Raw genomic sequence first — 17,990 nt, 5'->3', positions numbered from 1 at the left:
CACACCTCAGCTCACAGCCCCAGTCAGACCACCAATGTTAATAAGACCCCCAATCAGACCTCAGATCAGACCGCTGATGTTAATAAGACCTCAGATCGGACCCACAATCAGACCTCAGCTCAGAACCCAATGTGTGTGACCCTCAATCAGACCTCAGATAAAATGAGACCCCCATGCCTCAGATCAGACCCCCATGCCTTAGATCAGCCCCCAGGCTCAGAGCAAATAAAAAAAAATATATATATCAACTTACCTCTCCTGCTCCAGATGCAGCGGGCTCCCAGGATCCAGCTCTCTTCTTCATGCTGTCGGCTGTGCTGTGAACCCCGCGCACACCGTGAGGTCACAGAGCGCCCTCACGCTGTGCACAGTCACAGCACAGCCGACAGCAGAGGACCAGGAAGTGGTGAGCTCTGCATTCACTGCTTCCCGGTCCTCCGGTACTAATTCGCCCCATGAAACGTAGTGACATTTTCCCCAAAGTTGGGGGGGGGGGGGGGGGGGGCTTAGTGCGTCTTATAAGCCCAAAAATACGGTATACTTTTTTTTTTTTTTCACAGGACTCTGCAGTATACAAAACTGCGCTTTTGTATCCTTTTTTTTTTCCAATGCATGTGTCAAAAGGGATGGGAAAAACATGATGTGAACCCAACCAAATTTATTTTATGTTTGCAGCTTTGGCTGGGGGAACTTGTGCCAGTGGGCATCTGAACGTGAAAAATAGTTAGCAGCGATTTAGCAAGCACACGTGGAATTGAAATGTATCACATTGCCATAAAGTGCAGCGTAGACGCATCGCAGTAGAAAACCACATGAAGATTCCATAATCGCCTTTATGCACTGTGCTGGCTCAGCGCTGACAAATGTAACTTTTTCTTTATAACAGAGAACCTGAAAAAATTGTCATTTAAAGATGTTTTAAAATTTTTGCTAAATTTTTGCCCAAATATTGCAATCCAAGATAAAAAAAACAACAACTTTTTTTCAACCGTGCTGGATCTGAAGAGACCCTGGAAGGACTCCAGTGTCTCCTTCTCTTGTCACAGGAGAACTGTCCAAAAGGACAAAAACTAAAGGTCAATGCCATGGAAGTGGTCCTAGGCCTGGCAGGAGCAAGCCTGAATGGTGGAGTCCAGCTCTCAAATTCTTGAGAATCCATTCTTGTTTAGTGTGTCTTCAACTATTCCATGTCACTGGAGGAAGACCAAGTAACTCTTGGACTCCCGTTCAATTTTTTTTGTAAATTTTGGGAATTTAAAAAAATTGTTGTACATTTTAAAATTTTTGTAAACTTGCGATCTCCTAGGTCCCAGCTGAAACCCAAATCACTTGCATACAATGTTATGGGATTTAAAAAAAATGTAAAATTTTAATCAAATGAATTTACCTTTTTATGTATTGTTTTCTCTATAGGTCCTCCACGCATTTCAGACAAAGTGATCCACCGGCAAACAGTGAGGTTAGGAAGAACCATCAAACTGCTGTGTCCAGTGGAAGGTGATCCTCCACCTCTTACAATGTGGATGAAAGATGGACGTTCAATCCATAGTGGTTGGACCAGGTTCAGGACTTATACTCAAGGACTGAAAATCAAAGACGTGGAAAGCGAGGACGCGGGAGGCTACCTTTGCAAGGCCACCAATGGATTTGGAAGCATCAATGTGAATTACACGCTCATCGTCATTGGTAGGTGCACCCCTTTTTTTTTTCATAACAGCATCATGTTTACAGTAGTAAAATTTCAGTAAGCTTGTATATGAATTGCAGTCCGTAGCTGCATTAACAATTTTTCAGGCTTCAGTGCTGAAATCTCCCAGCTTTCCTTTCTGCCTCAAAATCTGTTTAGAGCTTTCTCTGGGAAGTGTCGTGTGAAATGTAAGAAAAGAATGAGCATGCTTGTTGCTATAAGGAGAAGGGGATAAGCCGTTAGAGTGTGTTTATCAGCCAGCATGCTGACTGTTTCCAATTGATCTAATTGGCTCAACAGTTTGGCATTTGGTTCCAGCACAGATCTCCAGTATAATGTAACAAGACAGGGAAGCATAAAGTCTCATCAGACAGATTTATTGTACGCCTTAAAGGGGTATTCCCATCTGAGTCAGTGGGAGCTTATCGCTAGGATATGCCCTTATTGTCTGATAGGGGCGGGTCCCGAGAATGGAGGCAGGAAGGTGGTGGCGCTATCCCCGTAGTATTGATTGAGAGCGCACCGCTCTATGGGGCTGACGGAAATCCAGCGCTCGGATATTCTCGGCGGCCCCATAGAAATGAATGGAGGGCAGCTGCGCATGCACAGTGTGCCCTCCATAACTTTCCGGGCACCGTACTCTGTGTAGGTGCAGGTTCCAGAGGTGGGCCCCACACCTATCAGACAATAGGGGAACATCCTAGCGATATACCCCCATTGTCTGAGATGGGAAAACCCCTTTAACTTTTCACATTCCGGACCCGTAACCACTTTTGGCTCTTTACAGCACCGTAGGGACAAATATGGTTGGGCGCTACATCGCTGTCCGTTCACATTGAAGTGTTAGCAGCTTATTTTGTGTTAGCCCTTCGTGTTGCTCTTTCTTCTGCCTTGCAGTTAAGTTTCATGTCATTTCTATGAGTATCTAATAATCCAGAACGTTCCATACTCTAGCACTAGGTCCCGTTGATGACTGAGTACAGGAATTTGACTTTCTTATGCACCTGTGACAGTGACGGATGGTAGCTGTAGGTGCCTTGTCTTTTTCGGTGTTGGTGACTCAACCCTTAGCTCGGGCTTCTTATCTGCAGTGAATAATGCTGTAGGGTTAGTCGTTATGACGGTTTCCCTTAAATGAATAATATCTGGCTACTGTTTTGACCGGCTGCGTCATGGGATGAATCCGAGGTGAATCGGTTAAATCTAGGTCATCTTCTCGGTGTCTGCTCCGAGGAGAACCTTAGTAAAGAAGGCTATAACTTGTGGTGTCTGCACTTGGCAGAGTCCTCTATGACTCTGAGAAAATATTAAATTTTCACTGACACGTTCAGGGTGGGAGCAGCCATCTGGATTTTTTGTTTTTGTATTTTTTTTTAAATAAAATTTTGACCACAATGTCTATTTGCGGAAAATTTATAACTAGAGGTGAATTTATTAAAGGGGTTGTGCAGCCATATAAAAAACGACAGACATAATTAGGTTTCCCTAAAAGAATTCACTTACTAATAGTAAAGTAGTTCCAGTTTTGGCTCCAACTCCCATTTCTGACCCCAGTGATCCAGAATACACACATGTGGCGTGTTGTTGCATCTGCCGATCATGTGACTTCCTCCTTGGCCCCTTGTCAGCCAGTATGGTTCACTTTTTAGCCGAAAGAGTAATGTGGAGAGCAGAGCAATGTGGAGGTGTTTTCTGATTGATTTCTTATGTACATCTTCCGTTGCATCTCAGAGCTATTCTCACAAAATGGGGATTGTCCCGCCAGAAGAGGTATATGTACATGAGGCCTAATGGCCTGAATGAGCAGCAGAGATAGATTGACCAGTCAGTAATTCGGGAAGTGGCCAAAGGTGCCTACAGCCGCTTACCTCACCTCCTCTTTCCACAAGACATACTCAAAACGGTCTGTGTACAAAAGACCTAATAGTCTAAATGAAACAGCAGTATTAGTGGACTGATCAGTTGGGCATTAGGGCAGTGCCTGAGGGCCCATGGTCAAAAGCTGCCTACAGCCTCTTACCTAACCTCCTCTTTCCACAAGACATACTCAAAACGGTCTGTGTACAAAAGACCTTATAGTCTAAATGAGACAGCAGTATTAGTGGACTGGTAAGTTGGGCATTAGGGCAGTGCCTGAGGGCCCATGGTCAAAAGCTGCCTACAGCTTCTTACCTAACCTCCATTGCGATGTTTTATTAAGTGTTATTAGAAGGTTTCCTATTCAATTAGGTTTCTCTTTCTATTTTATCTTCTCATTTGTATGCTTTTTATTACACTGTGTTCACATTATGCGTTTTTTTTCTAGGCAAAACTGCACATGATCAAGGTTCCGATCTGGAATGTATGAAGTGATCTTATGATGTGACCTTGTCCTAGATAGGTGTTTTTGTATTTTGTACCTCATATTTCGCATTTTTGTGGGATTTATAGGTGTTGTTTTTTAATATGATGTCAAATGTAGATAATGGGTGTAGCACAGGACAGAGTAAGTGCTTTGCCTCGCCCTGGGGATGTGGTTCCCCTCCCCCTCCTTTTCAGGAGGAATGGATCTATTTAAACCTGAGGGTCAGACAGTGCACACAGTTACGACTAAGAACGGTGTAGTTCGAAACGCGTCCATGTGCGGGGGTGTGAGATGGTGTTCACATGATGTAATTTGTTATCGAAAATAAAGACAAAACAACAGAATCTTCAATAGTGCTGGAACTTTTTTCTGCTGTTTATATCTTGAGAACTTACCTGGTTTAGTTCCGTGCACGGAGGATAAAGGATACATGGTGGGCTGGACATTTTGTTATTACCTAACCTCCCCTTTCCATAAAAAATATTTGGGATGTCTATGTACAAAAGACCTAATAGTCTGAATGAGACAGCAGCAATGGTGGATTAGTTGGGCATTAGGACCTAAGGACTCATGATCAAGACGTTCCCACAAACTCTTACATAACAGTGGTGGGCTTACCAGGTGTACCTTAGGGAAGTACCTAAGGGTCCATGGACAAACAGTGCCTACAGCCTCTTGCCTATCCTCCCCTTTTCTTAAAAAAATACTTGAGGTCTATGTACAAAAGACATAATAGTCTGAATGAGCAGCAGTCATGGAGTAGTTGGCCATTAGGGCCAAAGGCCTCATGACCAAGAAGTTCCCACATCCTCTCACCTAGGGGTGGGCGATATAGACGATATGCGATATAAACGATATAAATTTTCCAATGATAGAGATTTTCTTTATATCGCCATATTGCGGTAAAACATGGCATGCGCCGCTCTCGCCACGCACCATATTCTCCTGAGCTGGCACAGTGGAAAAGGAGGGAGTCCCTCCCTCCCCTCTGTGTGCGGCTGCCGCTGACCACCAATGAGAACAGTGTAGGAGGAGGAGGGACTGTGGCCAGTGCGCCACCAATGAGAACAGAGAGTAGGAGGAGGAGGGGCTGTGGCCACTGCGCCACCAATTAATATAGTTAATATGCCTGAATACAAATGTAGCCTGCATATGCCGGCCATATCCCATACCTGGCCTCTATGACTGCACGCCGTGATCCACCGAAATTAACCCCTCAGGTCCTGAGGGGTTAATTATGGCGGATCACGGTGCGCAGTAATAGAGGCCAGGTATGGGATATGGACGGCACATGCAGGCTATGTTTGCATTCAGGCATGTTAACTATATTCATTAGTGGCGCAGTGGCCACAGCCCCTCCCTTCTACTCCCCCTCTTCTAAGTATTATATTAATTGCACCCCCCCTTCACACGATTAAATCATTGCTGGCAGTGGCCCCAGGGTGGCAGCTTCTGATCGGAGCCCCTCTTTTTTTTCTTTTCAAACCTGTCATCATCCAAGATGTGTTTTACGGAGTATCTTTTTTTTTTTTTTTTGCCCTCAGGGCCCTTGACTACAAATTATCTTGTCATTCTGACCTGAGATAATGATTGTTGTGCCTAGTGGTTCAGCCTTTGCTTGTCAGTCTTTATTAAGAGGTAAAATCGAGGATAATTCTAGAACATGCAGGCCGTACGACATCACACTGGGTAATTAGGAAATGCTTACAGAACTGACTAATGGAATTTATGGATGACATAATACCGCAGCCGATGTAGTAATTACCTTCTGGAAGCTTGTCTTCAATTGGCCGCCGTGGGTTTCCTTTGCATGTGTTCTCCTCGGGCTAGTAAATAAAATGTCTTCCAGATTAAATTAGACTCCAGGACACTATTTATAGTTTATCAGTATCAGAAACATATTCTCCTAATGCTGGAAATGACTTCCCCTTTAATGTTTTCAGATGTTTTTGAAAAGTCATAAAAATGAAAGTTCTTCTGTTCGCCCACATACGGCATCCATGCCGTCTCCAGATGCCGGGGCTTAATGCACAGTGGATATAGGATAAGCTGGAAGGATTATGTATATATGCATGGAAATGAATAAACATCCACTTTTTAGCTTCCAAAAATGTCCTTTGCAGAGATTTCTCAGCTAAGCTGCCTGTGTGTACTGCATTTTGTACAAATAAATGTCAGGGATGGGAATAATCCAGCCCTACAATGTCTGCAGATGTGCAACTTATCAGGCTTCAGTCATCAGTTCATAGCAGGGTGCAAAAAAGAAAAGTGCATAGTCTGGGGATTGAGGAGTATTTTCATTTTCCCCAAAAAAATTTAAAGGGGTTATCCGATTTCAGAAACAGCCCCCCCCCCCCATGTGCCGGGCCCCTCACAGGTAATATACACACGCCGCTCCTGCTGCTTTTCCCTGCACATAGATGAAAGGATCAGCACGGGGAGCGGGGTAAGTATATTACCTAAGGGGGGGCTGGCACATGGGGGTGATGTTTCTGAAGTTGGATAACCCCTTTAATATTTCTGCTAGAAGTTATGAATAAATTACTTGCAGTGAAGGTCGATGGACAGTCTGACACTATCCAATCAGTGCTGCCAGTTTCAGACTGTGCAAGGGAACACCTCCAACTGGTAACACCCATCTGGACCTTCATTGCAAACTGCTACTCAGTATATTCATAACTTCTAGAAGGAATAATAAAGGAATAGAACAAGAATAAGAATAGACGCTCCAGAATTGTTATAACATGGGGAATACAAGTAGTTACTAAAACAGACATATCAGGAGAGGGGACATCTTTAGAATGTGCACTTGTCCTCTCTTTTGTAAAACCGATCCTTTTCTTTATATAAGTAGACAATTCTGACAAATTAACCAATTGAACTAGTAATCTATGACAGCACTTCCCAATCTTTTTACCATGGACAAGGCCTACACATGTTTTCCTCATCCTTGGGAACACCTACAAATATTTCATGCCTTCTACACACGTGATGGCCTTGATTTTGCTGTCTCCTAGGGGGACCCTTAACCAGGTACCATGGAATCCTGGTTAGGAAACCCTTTATGATGACAACTTTTTGTGTTTGTGTGCAGCCAAGATTCTTCTGTTGGACTAGAGTTTCTTAACATTATGTATGGGTTTAAAATTATCCAATTACTTGAATTATTTCCTAAAAGAAAAAAATGTAAGTGAATTGTCTTAAATTTGACATCCAGCAATAGCAAAGGTTTTCCAATCTAGCATTTGTGGAATTCTAGAAAACTGGAAGCAAATAATCATTCAACCATCTTGGCGAAACCCAACATTTGGATTTTGAAGTCCTCTGTAACTTTCTACCACTGATCCAACATCCCTATTATCTTCCATAGAGCTTTTCTCCATGTCCCATCCATGTGTCGGGCCGCGTTTCATGTCTAAAAACTTCTATGTTGCATCATTTCGTTAACCTCCTCACTTTTATCTTGTTTCTTTGAAGTCAAGAGAATAGGAGAATTTGGACCATCTGATTTCACTAGAGGGATTTAAATTAGACACTTAATGACATGTTGAATTGATTCTGCTCCAAATTCCTCGGTGAACACACCTTTCAGCAATTAGCAAGTTTTTGATGAATCCATACCAAGTGATGCTAGGGGGGGCTTATTTTTTTGGGAAATTAGCTTATGGCTATTGCGATATAATACAGACTCTGCTGGCCATCCTACCCTACATCTGTAGGGTAGCATCTCCTTCAGTCATACCAGAGGCAGCTACATGCTCTGCCTTACCTTCATACCAGCCCTGGTCAGGGTGGTGGTCACCTATTCTGATAATCTGTAGAGTGCCACCAAGTGGAAGACATTGCTCCCACTAAATCATTGTTGATAATGACTCTTACAGATGCCCAAATGTCAAAGGATCCTGATAAGTTCTCTTTCAAACGTTCAAAAATTCTAATAAACATTTATGAAAAAGTTTATAAAAATATGTTAAATTCTCTTTGGGGATCGTCTCAATAAGCTAGGCCCTCGTTGTAAATTGTCTTGAGTATGTTTTTCTTTTTAATTTCGAGTCATTTGCAGAATATTATGGTTTGTAGAACTTTATGAATGGCATATTCTTCTCAGTTCCTTTTTATAGCCCCCGAGGAATCGTTGCGGAGGCTGCGGCACACACACAAAATGTCTTATGAAGTTGTCTAGTCAGACCTAAGTCTCCACGCTCTTATTTTCCTTGGTAGTGCTGCAAGCAATTTTTTTTGATGGTTTGATGCATCTGTAGGTTTCTTCCTAGACTAATAAGAGAAGCTTGAACTCCCTTTCATTGGGTATGTGTCAGATTTCTTCCTTGCTTATTGTATCCCAATATGTAGATGTTTGCTAATTTAATGAAGAAATGGGACAGCCGAGAACAGAGCGTATAAAGTCGAGTTAAATAGGCTTTGTGGCTTACCACAAGATTTGGAATGCCAATTACTGTACAAGAACAAAAATTACAAGTTCGGTGAGAGGAATCCATTTCTAAACTGATGCTATTGAGAGTAAAGAAAAAAGAAAAGAAAGCATCAAAAAGTTCAGCTTACGAAAGTACTAAAGATAAAAATATATGGAAAATCTGCCAAACAATAATAAGCAGCTAGGGTTGAATTGAAGAGTGAACCATGTAACACTGTCCGTCCTTTCCTTGAACGTCTGATAAATATGATTTCCCTTAGGGATTTAGAGGAAGCAAGTGTTGTTGTTTTTTTATTTTTTTATTAATTTGCGTGTTCCGGGTTAAACCAATTATGTAAACAGTAATAATTTATTGAAATAAATGTTCTTCACTTGATTTGGAAAAATAGACATAGTAAAAGGAATAACGTGCTGTGTCTTTAGTTTTGTTGGCGAGCACAATATACTTGATGAATGTGGTCTCATCCATGATATGACTAAGTGAACCTTGAAATATTGTTCCATATTGTTCTCGATAGGGAAGATAATTATAGGTAAGGCCCACCACAAGATTCAGTAGGTTATTGCCATTAGGCTCAGTCATGTAATATGGCCAGATAGTCTTGTTTGTTGAAATGAGCAAGGAACCAGGCAACATTAGATTGGGTTGTTTTGGTCAGTGGGTAGACACCAGAATTAGATTCTAGAGAGCACAATGTACTTGTGTATTTAGATGAGTTAAGTCTCATCCATAATTGACCTTTAGTTGTTGTTCCGGGTGCCATGATAGGGAATACAATTAAATGAGAAAAGTCTTTTAGTACTTTTTCCATTTTTTTTGTACTTTTCCCACCTAATATTGGTAAGGCCCATAAAACTGACACCACGAAAAGTGCCAGTGGCGTCGGTCAAGTAATATCGCCAGATAGTCTTGTTTGCTGAAATTAGCATGAAACTAGGCAACATTGGATTGGGTTGTTGTGGTCTGTGGATAGACACCTGAATTGGGTGGACAGCAACATAAATTCTAAATAGGAATTTAGGATTTTTCTTGATTATATTTTTTTGTGATGTCAGAATATTTAGAAGAGTATCACCGGTGGGGGAATAATGGCTTGATCTTTCACCTCTGTTAATGGTTTTTGTGCATAGCAGTCCGCTCGTGCCTGGCCGGTTTCTTAATCTTTGATTTTGAACATGGCTGATTGACATGTAACATAAGTCAGTGCCTAGAAACCCTTTTTATGACCTTTGAATAATTGAATTTGCCATGGAGTCTCCTGTGATGCTGCTATCTCTTGACCTTAAAGATTGGCCCTATCCTTCCAACTCTTTGTTCAAAACCATCAGAAGTCTAACATTGCCCATGTTTTCCAGGTGCTAACTATTTTGGATTTCATTGATGCCATGTGCTGTGACTGGTGCTTACATTTTGTTTTCCTCCTTCTGATGGCAACTTGCAGATCAAAGGCCATACAGATGTTTTACGTTGTCTTATCTTTACAGTCTTCAGTCTCTTGAGTTTTTGCTTGTAATCAAAGCCAAAGCGTATTCTCCATCACCTCTTGGCATCGTCGTTTGGATAACCCGGTTCATACTCTTTCAGTTCAGGGGCAATTGGGAACCATGACATTTTCTAAAGAGTAAGACTGTAGAAGAATAAAGATGGTGAGTAGAATCTGGCACCTGGAGAGTTGCTACTCCATCACAGGAATGGAGGCTTGTTTCTCCTCAAAGAAATTGAGTGAGAGAACTGTTGAGTTCTGTGACTAAGGTTCAGCAGGCTTTCAACAGAGTTGGATTGTGGAAAAAAAAAATCGAACTTACGTGGCTGATCTTGTAGAGTGCACCATTTTGTGATGGATCCTGCGCTACCCCTGTCTTAACGGGGTTGTCCAGCTTGTTGGTAATTTTTAACTATCGATAGTAGAGTGAACAATCAGTTTAAAAAATATTGACCTGCTCCCGGACGCTCCATTCCGTGTCCCTGGTTCTCTTCAGTGGTCTTCTGGTCTCCATCCTGTAAAGTTTCAGACAGACCTGGTCATGTGTGCCACTGCCGCCAATGATTGTCCGCAACGGTGATTTGTCTCCAAGTGGCACATCACTGCTGAGTCATATCCCACTTGGGGACAAGTCTCCTCTGAGGCCCATCATGGACAAAAGCGGCCCTTGTGACCCCGTCTGTCCAGAAGACCACTGAAGGAAGCCAGGCAGCTTATTTGGATTGGTGAGGAGAACGTCAGTGTGATTACATTATTTTTTCCAACAGGTAGAGCACTTTGCTTTTAATAGTATGTCCAAAAAGATGGGCAACCTTTTTAAGGGTGTGACCATCTGAAATCACATACAGGATGAGGACCATACTTCGAAATAGTCTGTCACACAGTTTTTGTCTTTGGGATACAAAATTTTGATGTTTGAACTCCTCTTCTCCTTTGGTTTAGTGTGCAGATGTCCTCCTCCACAAAATACAGCAGGTGCTCTTTAAAAAGGATATGGCTACTACATTTTTAACTAATGAGTTATATTTTTGCTGAATTTCCCATTATTGGACCTCTTCCACGAGATTTATGATATTTTACTACCTAAGAAAATGTTGGCAGATCGCTTGCTAATTTATTTCACTTCACGTTTCTCAATTATATAAAATGTCCCTTTGAATAAAATCTTTGTTCCCCCAAAGTGAATTCTGCATATGTACACTCGTCATCGAGAAGAGCCATTTCACAGTTGCAATGGGGGCCTGAAAGAATTTTTCTGGCAAAACGCTTGGAAAAGAAGACTCGAGACTTAAAGTCCCGAGAGCTCTGAAAAACTAGACTCTGCTTTCACTGAGGGCCTGCTAAAGACATTAAGTTCCCTGCAAACATCCATCTATCAGCAGTAAAGTATTTGTAAAAGGCCTACTTTGTTCTGAACTCACAGGCCCACTGATTATTCACAGTGCCTTTATTGTGGAAATTGGTTGATGACCCTTTACCCTCAGTAACGATGAGAGATTTATGTATTTTAACACCCAAGGATGATGTATTTGTTAACTGCGGGCCAGCCGGAGCCACCGCTGCCAATATCTATTTTTATGATCGGTCTTTTTTTAAGGTGCCCTGTGTGTATGAGGAACAAACATGGATTAGTTTAGCAAAAATAGCCATATATGCCTTCATGACCCACCGGATACACATCATTTTGCAGAGTGGTCCATTGCTGTAAGTTCAACAAGTAGCAGAAGCCAACATGTAGGTCTAAGTCTACAGCCAGGACTTTACATCATCGTAGTGAGATAGTGAGATGTTCTAATTTTAGTATAAATGACCATGTAAAGGGTCATCACGATGACTAGTCAATGCTGTACAACTTTATTCGATCTTAGCACCTTTAGATCTCAATGTCAATGTGTCGCTCTTGCCTAAAGTCATGGGCTCCAAAAATCACAGCCTGCCTTGTTCTCCAAGTTACCCCAGTCTTGATATCAGGGGCAAAAACGAATTCACAGACAATACCAATGCAAAGCCAAGGGTAGGAATAGTTTTAGGATCAAAGTCGTTGTGTGGTGACGAGGCATCTTGGATGGTGACTGTTGCCCAAACCTCCAATAGGTATGATAGAGAGGGTCTAATTTTTTAAGTGCATGTCTCTTGGGATCTTGGCATCTGTTTCCTACTTATAGGGGTTCTCCAACTTAGACAACCCCATCTCACATTGTAGATCTTCCTCTTTTAGGCTAATCCAAGAGTGACCGACTCTTTCCTTTTTGAGGCTTCCCTAGTTGAAGACACCCAAACTTCTCAAAACGTAACAGAAACTGCCCATCCCTTTAAAAAAGTGTGTTCTTATCGTTGTGATATATTTGATCCAACCCCGAGTTAAGCTTATGCTACTGCTGACTGGTGTATTTTTGTTATGAAGGGGTTAACTCCAGGATTATATAGGGCTGTGTAAGGAACGGAGAATGAAGCTTCATACCAGGTCCCTAGCACTTCATTTCTATTAGCCATATTTTTTCCATTTTCATTTGTCCAGAAAAACAAGGAAATGTAATTAAATAGACTGCATAACGATGCATCCAGAAACCTCAAAATATACGGACAAAAAGAAACTTGGCAGTGAAGGAACACAAAAGTCTCTCTCTACATTCCCATTACAGCTTATAAGCCGTGAGTTGTGTTTATCTAGATATTATATTTTAGGCTTTCTTCCTGAAGATGAGCTCCCCTTACAAGTAGTTTTGAAGTTCACAAGCATCCAATAATCCAATATATCTGACAATCAGGCACCTATCAGATCCTATCCAGGCTGGTTTGAGAGGATTATCTCCTGAAGACAACTCAACTCATTAAACCGGTTGTCCAAGATTTTGATGTTGATGGGAGCAGGCCTCAAGCCGTTTAGAAGGTCTCTGTCCATATCTTAGTGGCCACAAGGGGGCGCTTCAGACGTTACTACACATTATTTCCAACACGTGATTTGCGTTATTTACACTTTCGCCCTTGATAGGACACTACCAGCCTTGAGACGTGATCTGTAGATGGTGGGTTTCAAGTCTACACTGGATGAAGCATCTTCCTGCTCTCAAGGATGAATCATAATTGTGAAATTTTCTGCAATGGATTCTACAACACATTAAGAAAATGTGAATTAAAGGACCTGTACCTCTATCTCATATCTATCTATATATCGACCTATCTAATATCTATCTATATCTTATCTAGTTATGTATCCATCTATCTATCTATCTCTTCTTTTTGTGTGCATCTTCCTCCTGTCTGTTCTTTCTTTCTTTCATTTTCCTAGATATTCTGGATTATCAATCATATGTTTAATTAGAACAGTTTCCTAGATTTTTTTTTCTCTTCTCAGTCATCTGCTTCTATAAAATTTCACATTTCCTACAGTTCTGAACTGGAAATAATTGCCGGATTATCAGACTTTCTAGATTCTCAGTTGCTGCATTAAAGGAGTCTCCCTGTACATCCAAAGCTGAATATGGATGGAAACATAGCCCCTGACCAGGAAAGCTGGGTGACAACCAACATGGCCACCATTACAGCTCCCAAGTGAACTGTCCTCCAGCTTTACCATCAGTCTGGTTGCACAGCAGTATATGAGCAGGCTGTGTATAACCGGATAACCAGACCCATGGCTCCAGTTGACAGGCAGTATATAATTACTCCATCTGTCCACTGCACAGAAATCCGAGGAATCTCGCAGAAGAGTGAGATGGCGCCTCGTGACTGTGTAACATAATTCCAATATTTGTGCATCATGATCTGTGTTTTTAGGCTACTGTTTGCTATGAGTCTCCATTTTGTCCTTTTGTACTTTGTGCTGAGCAGGATCCAGAGATCCCCCCCCCTTTATTGCTAGAATTGTTCTGCTAGATATTTTTAAAGCTAGTAGGTATCTCAGGGGACGTGCCCTTTCTGCTGCAGCTAGTGGCAGTTGAAGGATGGAACTGAGCATGTGCTTCCATCTCATTACTCAGGACAGAAATTTTTTAAAAAGAGCAAACAGCAGGTGACGCTATACAGATAGATGTAGCGATCCCAAGTTACATCCTGTATTATACTCCAGAGCTGCACTCACTATTCTGCTGGTGGAGTCACTGTGTACATACATTACATTATTTATCCTGTACTAATCCTAAGTTACATCCTGTATTATACTCCAGAGCTTCACTCACTATTCTGCTGGTGCAGTTACTGTGTACATACATGACTTATCCTGTACTGATCCTGAGTAACATCCTGTATTATACTCCAGAGCTGCACTCGCTGTTCTGCTGGTGCAGTCACTGTGTACATACATTACATTACTTATCCTGTACTGATGCTGAGTTACATCCTGTATTATACTCCAGAGCTGCACTCGCTGTTCTGCTGGTGCAGTCACTGTGTACATACATTACATTACTTATCCTGTACTAATCCTGAGTTACATCCTGTATTATACTCCAGAGCTGCACTCATTTCTATACTGGGAAAAAATATATACGGTATTGGGTTTGGTGTAATAACTCTGAACAAACTCTGTTCAGACACTAAGCAAGCAGAACTGTGAATCGTTCCAGCAGAACTGTGAATCGTTCCAGCAGAACTGTGAGTGCAGCTCTAAAGGAGCAGTGCAAGATACTTATATTATAAGTAAAATAATGTGCTTACAGAGTGACTCAGATTTTTATGTACCGTAGATGAATTCTTTACCTCATATTATAATGCTCAAAAGTGGACCTGCCCTTTAACTTTATTCACCACCTTACAGTTTCTGGCCGGGCACGCTCCCAGCACCTGGCACTTCGGTGGTCTTTTCCTCCCTGTATATCCCAGTCCGTCTTATCTCGATCCTCATCAGGCAGGATGACACTAGTTAAGCATTGGTAGCTGAAGGAAATCCAGCGAGGAGGAAGTGGCCGGCCATTCAGTGTTTGCGTAGGATCACTTCCACCGATCACTTCCAGATGTTGGCTCTCATGGTCGCACTTTGCTGTGTCAGAGCAGTAATAGTTGGAGAGGCCGGTTAATAAATCAATCCTCCGGACTCATCTCTGGTCGAAGCTGCCAGAATTTTATTATTTTTTACTCCTGGTTTCCAAAGCGACTGTGAATCTCGGAGAAATTCTAGCAAACAATGGCGTGGACGTCCCTCCTGTTATTCCTCTTCATTAACATGTGATCGACAGCTGTAAAACAGGAGAACGGCACAACAAGGGGGGGGGGAGGGGGATTTATCAAAACTGGCGTCAAGGAAAACCCATAGCAACCAATCAGAATCTACCTTTCATTTCTGACAGCTCCTTTGGAAAGCGAAAGGTGGAATCTGATTGGTTGCTAGGGGCAACTAAGCCAGTTCTACTTTACACCAGTTTTGATAAGTCTCCCTCATGGAGGCACATCTCACCTTCCCCAAAAACATCAAAAACTTAATATATAATAAATAAGACACTACAATCTGGGTTGGATGAATAATGGCCGCAATGCTTTATTATGGGTTACCTTAAACAACACCAGAATCAATTATCATAAATAATTAAATAAATATAAATAATTCCACAACAAATAAATAAATAAATAAACAAACCCATAAGCATAATCTATTACTGAGAACTACATCCACTCGTTAAGGCGGGGCCCCCCGCCAGCATTGCAGCCATCTCTCGATTGCAGATTTAAAATTGTAAATATCTAGTCCAATCTCTGAAAGATGGACATTGTCAGACCTAAATAGACCAGGTAATGATCCCTCTAAGTCTGAGTGCCTGTATGAAAAACCACCTACTAAAGGAAGAAACTTTTCCATTGCCCTATTGATCCTTTTCCAAATCTTTTCAATAAATAACTGGTCCCTGGTTGACCAAACCAGGCGAGGCACAATTTCAGATATAATCAGATTAATCTTTGGCAACATACCTTTTATTAACGCCAAATCTCTCTTCATTTTCCAAAATAATTCACAGGTTTTTACCTTACCTAAATCATTACCACCTAAATGAATAATTAAAACATTAGGCAACGGCCACCTTGAACAAAGTTTATGAATTTCAATGACCAGCTTCTTCCAACACAGGCCTCTAACCCCTAACAAAAAAATATTAAACGCTGAAGAATCAAGACAAATTTTCAGAATAAACTCTCTTTTCTGCGCCCAAAAAACATAAGAATTGCCTACAATCCATATAATCACTTGGTTTCCTGCAAAAAGAAGATTAATTAGTCTGAAAAAAGTAGCTCAGGCCTGATATATAATCTAAATCTGCTAGAATACCAACGACCAATATTTTTAACTACCGACTCCGTAGCTGCCCCAATTCTAAAGGAATGAGAGGATATATTAAAGGAACTAAGCCCCAAAGCATTTTTTAAGGACCGAACAGAATTTAAACTTAGTCAAAGGTGAACCATCTTTATGGATCAAAAGTGGGCCAGGCCCAGCTAGCCGAACATCAAACCATAATCTAATAGTATTAACCGGGCATAATTTAGACCCTACCCAAGAATTTAGACGAATTACTCGGCCCCTACCAAACTGGTCAGTTTTGGAACGACCCAGGAAGATCTCAACAATTTTACCCCTCAAAGATACCTCAGAAAATTCCAACCCATTACTAGAAGTCCGACTATGAGCAACCAACTCACTAATACGCAATGCCGCAAAAAAAATGCTAAAATGAAGGCTGTACGAAACAATAAGACCTCAAAATTGTCAAAATAAACGCTAGGTAAGATCCCATGCAACTTCTCCAACAACCCAATAAAGATAGGTCTCCTATTATCCACTCTACTACCACTTTTCCGATATCCTTTCAATAACTGTTTAATAGGGAAATAAGCAGATAATGGTTTGTCTCCAAACAATTTTTGAAAAAAACAAAACTCCAGCTACTGACCTAGAAATAGAAGAATAAGGCAATTTTTTTTCCATTAAACTTGCAACAAATAATAAACCGCAACTCGCAACATCTAAACTACCATTACCAAAAAGTGAATTACAAAAAGGTATCCAATCACGCCATGCGGCTGAGTATGCAGCCCATGTTTTAGGAGCAACAGAGCGTATGATGCCTTAGGAAATTAATCCCATAACAGATCCCAAAGGTGAGGAGGACAAGATATCCCTTCCTCTTCTGCTTGTGGCGCTAACTCCCAAAACTTCAAAAACTGAAAACGAGATAGAGAATCAGCTATGATATTATTTTTACCTTGCTTTAATCCATATATTCAGCTTCATACAACATAGAACCAAGTGTCTTACCAGCTTAACTACCATCTCACATTTGGACGATAAGGTGTTAATTGCAAACAGAACCCCTTTATTGTCTGTCCTTAATAATATTCTCTTATTACTAAATTCAGCACCCCGAATCACTATAGATACTACAACCGGAAACAGTTCCAATAAAACAATATTTTTTGTCACACCAGTAGCTACCCAAGAACTTGGCCAAGCTTCAGCAGACCATTTCCCAGCCCAAAACGCACCGTAGCCACAACTTCCCGCAGCATCAGTAAATAAACCAAGAGAATCTGACTCTAAGAATTCCTCCTGCCAACAACTTGATCCATTAAAGTTTTCTAAAAATTCCAACCAGATTGCCATATGATCCTTCAAACCTTTTGTCAACCTAATATGTGAAGCAGGCGACTTAAGTCCCCTCATAGAAAAATATAGGCGCGTTGAAAAAATGTGGCCTACCGGAATAATTCTACAGGTAAAATTTAAAGAACCCAACAATGATTGCATTTTCCGCAACGTACATTTCTTCTTTCTCAACAAAGAAACTAATAGCCGTCTCATTTTGTTTAATTTCTCAACCGGTAAACGAGACTCCATACTAACTAGAAGCAAGATAACGAGAAACCCATTGGGAGGCATTTGTCAAAATAGAAACTGCCCTCAAACTGAAAGCCCAAAGAGTCAAAACCTGAAGGAGTGACTTAATGTCAGCCTTGGCAAGCAGAGCTCCTGTACCAAAACGCCTCAGTAAAGACAATGCGTTATCAAACAAAGAGTATTCTACTGAAGCATTAGACTTATCCACGACATCATTT

The 17,990-nt window shown here is 41.3% G+C and overlaps 1 protein-coding gene across 1 annotated transcript in view; it reads left to right on the top strand.

The window, feature by feature from the left end:
* The window catches only part of FGFRL1 (fibroblast growth factor receptor like 1), a 133,313-nt gene that overhangs the window by 77,397 nt on the left and 37,926 nt on the right, over positions 1-17,990 (top strand). Inside the window, exon 3 of the mRNA XM_044295006.1 lies at positions 1,414-1,686. Coding sequence (XP_044150941.1) covers positions 1,414-1,686 — 273 coding nt within the window. The remainder of the gene's footprint in view (positions 1-1,413; positions 1,687-17,990) is intronic.

This window comes from Bufo gargarizans, chromosome 1 (assembly GCF_014858855.1).
Source record: "Bufo gargarizans isolate SCDJY-AF-19 chromosome 1, ASM1485885v1, whole genome shotgun sequence".
NCBI lineage: Eukaryota > Metazoa > Chordata > Amphibia > Anura > Bufonidae > Bufo > Bufo gargarizans.
This window is presented reverse-complemented; position numbering and strand designations above follow the sequence as displayed.